At 32.9% G+C, this 9,177-nt stretch overlaps 2 protein-coding genes across 6 annotated transcripts in view; one reads left to right on the top strand and one right to left on the bottom strand.

Annotated features, from left to right (window-relative positions):
- The window catches only part of LOC105331772 (protein furry), a 56,791-nt gene extending 48,471 nt beyond the window's left edge, over positions 1–8,320 (bottom strand). For all 4 annotated transcript variants that reach the window (XM_066077275.1, XM_066077273.1, XM_066077272.1 and 1 more), the window contains exon 1: positions 8,163–8,320. The gene's annotated coding sequence lies outside the window, so the exon portion shown is untranslated. The remainder of the gene's footprint in view (positions 1–8,162) is intronic.
- Positions 1,111–6,566, top strand: LOC136273147 (uncharacterized). 2 transcript variants are annotated; one of them, XM_066077270.1, is made up of 6 exons: positions 1,111–1,237; positions 1,663–1,749; positions 2,133–2,323; positions 2,958–4,152; positions 4,369–4,564; positions 5,104–6,566. In XM_066077270.1, the coding sequence occupies exons 4-6, from the start codon at positions 4,039–4,041 to the stop codon at positions 5,862–5,864; spliced, it is 1,071 nt and encodes a 356-aa protein (XP_065933342.1). In that variant the 5' UTR covers positions 1,111–1,237; positions 1,663–1,749; positions 2,133–2,323; positions 2,958–4,038; the 3' UTR covers positions 5,865–6,566. The 2 variants fall into 2 exon arrangements, with proteins under 2 accessions (XP_065933342.1, XP_065933343.1); XM_066077271.1 differs by having other exon boundaries at positions 1,663–1,743.
- Positions 8,321–9,177: the final 857 nt, after the last annotated feature.

Here is a 9,177-nt window from a genome sequence, read left to right on the forward strand (position 1 = left end):
TTCCAAATTACATGTATTTTCATATCTGATTCAATCAGTAGATTTATTTGATCAGCTGATGATTGGTAATTTAAATGCTTTTATACCAGCATGTATTAGAATTTTCATCAACCATACATTATATGATAAAACACATTTTTTGCATGTACAATTAGGAGGCCCAGATGGTATATTTGCTGAATCCATCAGGCAATACTTATATTCAGAAAAACTGAATGAATTTGGCATCAGGCATACAATGCTCATAAATGCCCTCTTCATATCAGAAGTGAAGGTTGCATATACAATGAACTGAGTAAACATGTTATCATACATACAATGTATTACAATGGTTAAACACGCTCACTTTAGCTCTCACACATATATACATATAAAGATATTTATAATTATAAACAAGAAAATAAACATTGAAATGTTCATCAATGTTAAAAAAAAAAGCTAAAGAACACTCTAGGGATATGATAAATCTGTCATTTAAAATTTACCTCTAGAAGTAAAGAAGAGTTGTAAGTCAATTATTATGATGGACTTATTATACAGAGATATATTTTAAAAAAATGATAAATTTAATACTTTTCTCTTAAAATTTTAGGAATATGCAGAAAATGCCATGGCGATTACTTGAATTTTCCATCATCAATAGGAAAGGTAACAAATGCAATCTTATTTTACTACTGTTAATTTCCTGTTGTATAAAATAAGTTACTTATCCATAGTTGCATAATAGTATATGAATGTGAGTTAAGGCAATTAAGGCATGGGCATTTTTAATTCACCTAAGTCAGATTACCTATTACATGTACTTTCTGTTTTTATCCGTCGTCATGCTTCATTGGATGTGTGCTATCATTAAGGCTGGGCTCTATTGATTGTATATGTTACATGTATAATGAAAGGTCATGAGGTTGGTAACCATTGTATTTATATAAGTCCTAGTGCCAAGCATCATACATGTATGCACAAAATATCAAATCCATGCATTTTTCAGTTTTTGAGATGTAAGGGGTGTTTCAGACAAAGACTCCAGGTAAAGTGATCTCTAAGTGTAAATTGCTCTGCTCAGTAGGCAACACAAGAATATGTAGGTCTGTGTGCTGTGATAAAAAGAAATGATTGTATCCAAGTTTAATTAAATTGTAAAATATATTATCTTTATTAGGTTGAAGTTCCCATAGAAGACAACAGAGAACATACAACAGACTCTCTCAAAAACCAGAAGTCTTCATGTACTGATGCTGTATGTAAAGCTCATGTCTTGCAGTCAATATTTTGTTAATTTAAAGTGTTTTGAACCTTTCAAGTTGTATTCAACATGTATGGTATTTAAAACCACATAATCAGTGATATCATATGTACATAACAATATATACTACATCAAGAAAAGTAAAGGGATAAAATTATGCATTTATAGAGGCTGTTTCAGAATAATTTCAAATTGTATATTTTGCCAATGATGAGATTTGAATCAGCAAGTTCTGCATGATCATTAAGACAGGCATTTAAAATTGCTTCATGCAGCTCTGACTGTAGAGTATTGAAAGGCCTAAAAAAAGATATTAATTTCAGTATTTGGCTTTTATTTATGTGAATTATCAAATGAATATTCTTGCTGCAAATGTATGATTTCATTGCTATAACATTTCCATCATTTTTTTTTCTCAGCCTTTGAATGAAACAAATGATGAAGCATGGACTTGCAGACTCCGTACAAGACAGACAGATACTTCCATTTATGAAGACTTAGTACCGGTAAGTGTTGAATGAATTTAATGAATTTCATGTAAACACCAAAAAATCTGAAGAAATACTGTAGTTATACTTCTTCACATACATTTGCATTAGGAGTCTCTCATACTGTAAAGTGCATCAATTAAAATTGTAAATGTCATGAGAGTGAAAACCTTCTCCACACCCATATGAAGAGATTAGGAAGTAGTGGCCATGAAAAAGGACCCCAAATTGTTACATGTGCTCAAGTGGGTTATGTGGATCACATGTCAAACAAATATATATGTTGCAAAAACTAAAATTTGCTGTCTTCAAAGTACATGTACATGCTTAATATGCATGTATACATTGTAGTACATGTAGCTGTAATTTATTAATGTACATAACTTTTGATTTTGTAACAGAGTGATAGTCAAAGCAGCGCAGTTTGCAGCCAAAGTTCTAACTGGAGTCAGGAAGAGGAGGCACTTCCCCTTCAAGAAATTCAGTTGGCTGATGTTAATGCAGCCATCAACATCATAAGCCAAGGTCAAATTAGTCCTCTTCGCTCAAGACTAGGCACAGACTTGGTGGATGTTAAAGAACGAACTTTAAGGTGACTTAATTACACTAATGTTTTAAGATTTAACTTTTTTTCTTGGATGAAAATAATACGAGACCATCATTGTTTCCATGCACAATAACATTTGTTTATTATACCCCCTGCAAACAATAATGGAGAGGAGTTATAGGAATCACCATGTCCATCTGTCTTTGCTGGGCTTTAACTTTGTAATGGAGATTCAGTGATATCTCATACTTGGTATAAAGAATTGTTTATAACCTGAGGCTGTGTAATGAGTATGCCCCAAGATCATTCTACAAGTTCAAGGTTATTTGCAAAAAATGTACTGCCTACAACTTAGAAGTTGATACTTGACACAAAAATAGCTTATGACTTTAGGGTTGTCATAATCTAAGCAAAGGTCATTTTGACAATTTCAAGGTTACAGGCAGAAAAAAGTGTTAAATTTGTGTTTGATGTATAATTTTCTAATTAATGAACATTAGTTCATTCTTCACACAAAGTTTAAATGTGTCTTGAAGTTATGTCCAAATTTACTCAAAGATTAGTTAATTGTGAGCATGCCCACAATGCCTCTGGTCTCATATGCACAGGTGTAGCTTTTGTCTATTTTGTGTCATGCACTCTTAACTACCTGTATCTTAATTGTTTTTGTAATTATTAGGTACTACAAAAGGAAAGCAGAAGAGACTTGTACAGCTCTGCTAGATTGCTCCTCATCAAGGACAAAGACTTAAGAGAATAGTTCTACCAAGTTCAGAATCTTCTGATGATGACCATTTCAATGTTGTTGGTGAAATGTACCACAATATCAAAGATGCAAATTTGAAATGTCAACTTTTGTCCCTGATAGTACACAGGTGTTCTAAGGCTGAACTATTGACAAAATTTCCAGAGATTACAAAACATCAGATAGACAAAGCTAGAAGACATGCTTTTGTATATGGTCCTGGATCAGATGTTCAACTAAAAGCATCTTCTCAACACAGAGAGAGAATCAATTATGCTAAGTTACAACATGCGGTTGAATTTTTCAGTGACCCATCATTCAACGAGATTTCATCATACACTACAAGGAACCTAAAGCTAGATTCTGGAAACACTTTACTAATTCCTGATATAGTTAGGACTATGATCCATTCAAATTTGATCAAACTTTACAATGCTTATTGCACTAGTATCAACTTTGAGCCTCTAAGTGAGTCGACTCTATATGAAGTGCTAAATGCATGCAGTGCCTCAAAACGGAAGTGCCTGAAAGGACTTGATAACATTGCAGTTAATGGTTCGTCAGCTTTTGACAGTCTGAGCAGCTTAGTAGATAAGCTTGATGAACCTCAACAATGGAAAAAAGAAATGAAGGAGAAGCTGTTTAATGCACGACTGTACTTGAAGACTGACTACAAACTTCACATCAAGCGAGAGGATGAATGTGCTTCCACTGCTTACAGTATGCACTGAGTGACCCCAAATCAAGCCTTCTTGGTGTTACATGTGATCATGAACATAACCAAAACTGCAGCAGATGTTATATATTTGGTGAGGCTGTGACAGAAATCCGTGAGGTCATCATAAAGACTCCATCAGAAGAGCAAGAGGTATTTTTGCAAGATTTAGAAATGTCCATTACCCAAGTAGAAGACTGGAGATCTCATATTGTAAGAACCGTGAATCAGGATGATGGAAGAATAGACATTCTGCATGACCTGAAGAACAACGAAGTCCTAGTGATTTAAGACTGGGCAATGAAGTACTTGCCACAGATGTACCGGGAGAAAATGAAAGACTTCTTTGGTCAGAAAGGTGTACACTGGCATGTATGTGTTGCAGTTTTCAAGGATCAAAATGGAAGTTTGGTGGTAAGCTAATGTATTAATATTACTCTTATACTAAGTAATTAGCAAAGGTCTGTCAATTGATTGTCAGGGTTTTTTTGACTACAGTGTTAGATATACTTGTGTATAAAATGTGTATGGCATTTGAAAGTTTTGTTGTTTATGTTTAGAAAAAAAATGAAACTGTCTTACATTATAGGTCTATGTACCTTAAACAATTTTACTCTTTTGTACTTGTAGCACAAGACATTTACTCACATAATGGATTATGTGAAACAGGACTTCTTTGCTGTTCTTTCATTACTAGAACATACACTAGTAACCATTAAACAACATATGCCAAACATTACGGAAGCTTACCTGAGATCAGACAATGCTGGGTGCTACCATTGTGGGCAGATATGGCTCTCCATACCATCATTGTCAGAGAGAACAGGTATTTTGGTTTTTGTTTTAATTTCTGCACAGTATACAAATACATGTATATTGTACAATGAAAGCATCTTACATAGTTGTTGCTTTGGAATTGCTTTTTGGATGTTGTTTATTTTTAAGAAATGAGTGTTTTTCCTTGCTTTTTGGTAATCATGATTTCATCAATCTTAAAAATAAGGTTCAAATGTTATCTGTCAATATATTATCTGTTTGAACATTATGCAAATGAAAGTCTTATGTCCTTTAAAAGAACCTTTGAGAATGTATATATATACATTCATGTATATAAAAGCATTGAATCGTTATTTTTGGAAAGATGAAGTATTATAAGTCCAATGGTGTGTGCAAACAAACTGAGTAACTTTCAAAATAAAAGCATAATTTATCTTAACCTTTTGACCTTCTGTACATGTTGTGTTGTTTAGAATGCTTTCCACACATGCTATAAGCAAAATACATGTACATGTGTAATGTAAATGTACTGTAGTTATTAATATTATAAAAAAAAATTATTTGTGACTGTGTATTTTATTATTTTAGGTATTACTGTGAAGCGTTATGACTATAGTGAAGCACAGAGTGGAAAGAGTTACTACGATGCTAAAATTGCTCATATGAGGTCAAAGATGAGGATATTTTCTTCAGAAGGTCACAATATATGTACAGCAACCCAAATGAAGGAAGCAATTGATAGTGGAGCAGGAGTAAAGGGAACTTGCATTGCTGTTGTTGATGTTGATGTCACCAAACAAGAAGTCACAAAACATTCATGGAAGGGAGTGAGCTTCATATCGAACATAGAGTTCACATCAACAGGAATTAAGACATGGAGGGCCTACGGAATTGGAGAGGGGTGCTTTAAGGACACAGAGAGTCTTCAGAAACTAGGACAAACCCAGTTGGCTACCTGTCTGAAAATCATCAGCGACTTTAACTATCCTGAGAACCATGGTAAAATTCATCTCAAGACACCAAATACAGATGATGAATCAGGATCACATGATCGGTCTGATAGCATATCAAATGACGAGGAGGAGTGCGAGAACGAACCTACTGGAATGAACTCTAAATTGTTCTTATGTCCTGAATATGGCTGTGTGAAGTCATATCAGACTTTTGGTAAACTTAATGAGCATCTGCTCATTGGGAATCATGTGTTCAAAAAATTGTCAGAATCTTCAAGTGATAAAACAAAGAAACTATGGGCAGAAACGTGCAACAGTGTGCTGACAACTACTCGTCCTAGAGTTGAACATGAACCAGAGGCTTCAGACAGTGTGGATTTGCCAGTTCGAGGATGAGCTTTGAAGAAAGAAAAAAGATACAGCAGATTCTCTCAAAAAGTGAAGGATTTCTTGACTGATTTATTTAAGAAAGGAGAGGAAAGTGGTAGAAAGGAGAATCCCACAGCTGTTGCATTAGAGATGCGGAATCTGGTGGAAGATGGAAGGAAGAAGTTTTCACCGTGTGAATGGCTACAGCCAAGTCAAATTTCATCCTTTTTTTCACGACTTGCTGTAAATTCCAGTCAAGCAAATGTGATTTGTGCCGAAAAGCTTGGATTAGATGACAGTGACTTGCTGAGTGTTCTAAGTGAACTTCAAAATGCAGAAGTTTTTCAAAATATCACTTGAACCTAGTTCATACTTGTCAACACAAATCACATTTGTTTGAGTCAAGTTTACATCCTAAGATATTTATATGGCATATCCATAACATAGTGTGGTCAAACTTAGTAATGCCATGTTGTTGATTTTTGTTTTGGATGTTATTTTCCCTTAGGCTTCTGCTGTGAATTGTGTACATCATCATTAGAAAATCCTCCATTTTATCTCACCCGATCTGAAAGCTCTATTGTGTTTTTCTGAGCAAATTTTGTTTGGAGTTGATGGTTTGACCTCTTCTCAAAACCACTGATGTAGAATCAAATTTGGTTAAATAAGGACCCAGGGAGATAGGGTGGAGTCTTAATAGAAAATAAAACATACAGGATAAAAATCTAAATGGAAGACAGATAAGAACTTAGTATAGAAGTTGTTTCTGAATGCTAGACTTTTTCTCTTTAAATTGTTGTTTTATTCTCTGGTTGATTGTTAAGGCCCTTAGGCCTCTTGTTTGGGATTGCACCAAAAGGTAAAAATAAACAGCCTTCTATTAATTTTGAGGTTAATGTAAATTGCAATTCCTATATACCAGTAATAATATATGTTTACTCATGACATCTGTATTTTTCTAATCTTTTGTAATTAAAATTTATGCAATAATGCTATACAATTTGCATAAGATCTCTATTAGGCAAAAAGGTCAATGTCAAATGTTGCCATAGCAACCAATAATGTCACTTATTTATGATTTAATACTTTACTTTTGCTCTGTATATCATTTCTTTTTTAATTTAGTGGAACTATCAATTAATAAAATAATTTTGTTAAGGGGATAGAGGATTATATTCAGAATGTTTAATGTTAGAAATTGTCGAAATACGTTAAAAACGCCTTTTTTCCCCCAAAGTGTGTTTCATCAAAAAACTGAAAACGCAGAATTTTTATTTGATAATTTACATATCCTAAGGTTACAGTTTCTGAATTCATCAATGAAATTATACACACTGATTGCTTTTTCATGAATTTCCACTTAAAAGTAATTAAAATTTAGGCATTTTTGAGAATTGCTCAACTGGGCTATTTATAGATTTCAAGAATCAGTATTGCTTAGAAACATTAAAAAAAAATCAAAACTTGAATTGTTGAAATAAATACATTTTTTATTATAGTTTTTGAAAATAACAAAAATTTCTTTATGAAATTTGCAGTGATTGATGGATTTTGTGTTGAAAATACAGTAAAATTGTAATTTTCCTGCACATGTGTTTGTTCTTTCATCCAAGAATGATATCCAGTTGGTTACCATAGCAACGATTAACAATGAAAAAAAAAGGTTATGTTCAAAGCTCAAGTCTGTGAACATACATTACATAAAAATGATAAAATATATTTTTCATCATGCACATGTGCCACCCTCTGCCTGAATCTTACATAGAACAGTACTTAAAATCTTTATTATTTAACAACATTGTATCTGAGATTAAACTATTGTTCTACATATAAATAAATAAATTATAACAAATCTTATAAACTATGAATAATGAAAATTTACTGAAAAATAGGTATGTTTTATTTTTTGGCATTCAAATTTCACGTTGTTAATTTTATTTTATTAATTTATTATAATTCATTGTTTGATCACATGCTGTGCTCGCCCCAACGGTCGCACCGTAAAACATATTATCCCATTTGGGCGATTGGTCCCAACCTGTCTAAGAGTGAATCCTTTCAGAACTGATATCAATCTGTGTACCAAACTCTACACTATTTCCGTAATAACAGAAGAAGCTGACTGGCAAATCGGTTATCAGTTTTGATCATATTTAGGCCTACTCATGAATGTTCCAAAGACTCAGGGAGTGAGAAATGTGGATTTCTCTAAAACTTTGTCTAACTTCAGTAAATGTCTACTGTATTTTGATGTGCTTTAGATATTGCAAGTAATGGGGTATAGAAAGCATGATTTGCAAAGTCGTCGTTTAACAAAATACTCACGAAATGTTCTTTATTCCATGTTCTATTTCCATATGATATGGCATATCTGATCAGATTGATGTTTTCATTTTCTTTTCATTTCCGGTTATCTGGTTATCCTAAATGCCGCAATAAATATACTAAAAAACACTGATCGTCATAATCAATAATTATTTATCAAACCCTATGCCTACTCAAAATGTGTAAAAGCTATGCAAATGAAAGTTTCTCTGATCTACCAACTGTTGTTTTTAAATAAAGAATAAGAAAGAAATTAGGCATAAGCCAAAAAATAGATTGAGTATGTATTACGATCCCGAGATGAATTAAACCAACATTTTATCACTCAGTCAACCAAAGGATGTACTTTAATGGTGTTATTCAAATGTTATTGAATTTCACCAAACAAAAAACCCTCTAGTAGATTAATCACAACTTCTTTGAAACCAATATATATTAAACCAATATTTAATTAAAATACATGTATCTACAGGCTTTCATTCAGTAAGCTTAGGGACCACGGTTTAATAGAAATTAACTTAACGGTTTAATAGAAATTAAGTTAACGTTATTTGAAGGGGTTTTTTTTTCTTTCACAAAAATGTTTATTAAATTATTTAAGCAATAACTGTTTCCAATCAACATTCAAAATGAAACAAAATTACTTGTAGATTTATTTGCAGAATGTGTCAATTCCTTGCTTTGTTCTCTGTCCACATCGTTAACTGTTTCCATTTTTTTTCCCTAGAAATAGTATGTATTTTTTCCCCTGTTTATTGTTTCCTTCTGAAACGCATCCCCCTTAGAGAGTGAAATGAACAGCTCGCCAAAAAGGGCATGAAAAATCTTATCGCTACCCTTTTAAACCAATTCGAATCATCATCAAGTTGAACTGTTGAATAAATAAAGTACAACGTATTCAGCGCCCTACAGGGACTTTTCATCTCTTCATGAAGGTTCTAACGTCTTAGTACAGTTAATTATTATTTTTCAACGAATTGGTTTATATAAAAAAAAAAATACCCCCACTTTCTTA

This window comes from Magallana gigas, chromosome 2, assembly GCF_963853765.1.
Source record: "Magallana gigas chromosome 2, xbMagGiga1.1, whole genome shotgun sequence".
Lineage (NCBI taxonomy): Eukaryota > Metazoa > Mollusca > Bivalvia > Ostreida > Ostreidae > Magallana > Magallana gigas.

Bases quoted from the DNA above. Each gene is read 5' to 3' on its own strand.
- LOC136273147 (XM_066077270.1), top strand. From the start codon at position 4,039: ATGAAGTACTTGCCACAGATGTACCGGGAGAAAATGAAAGACTTCTTT. The intron at 4,153-4,368 runs GTAAGCTAATGT...TTGTACTTGTAG, and splicing joins ATCAAAATGGAAGTTTGGTG to CACAAGACATTTACTCACAT. The intron at 4,565-5,103 runs GTATTTTGGTTT...TTATTATTTTAG, and splicing joins ATCATTGTCAGAGAGAACAG to GTATTACTGTGAAGCGTTAT.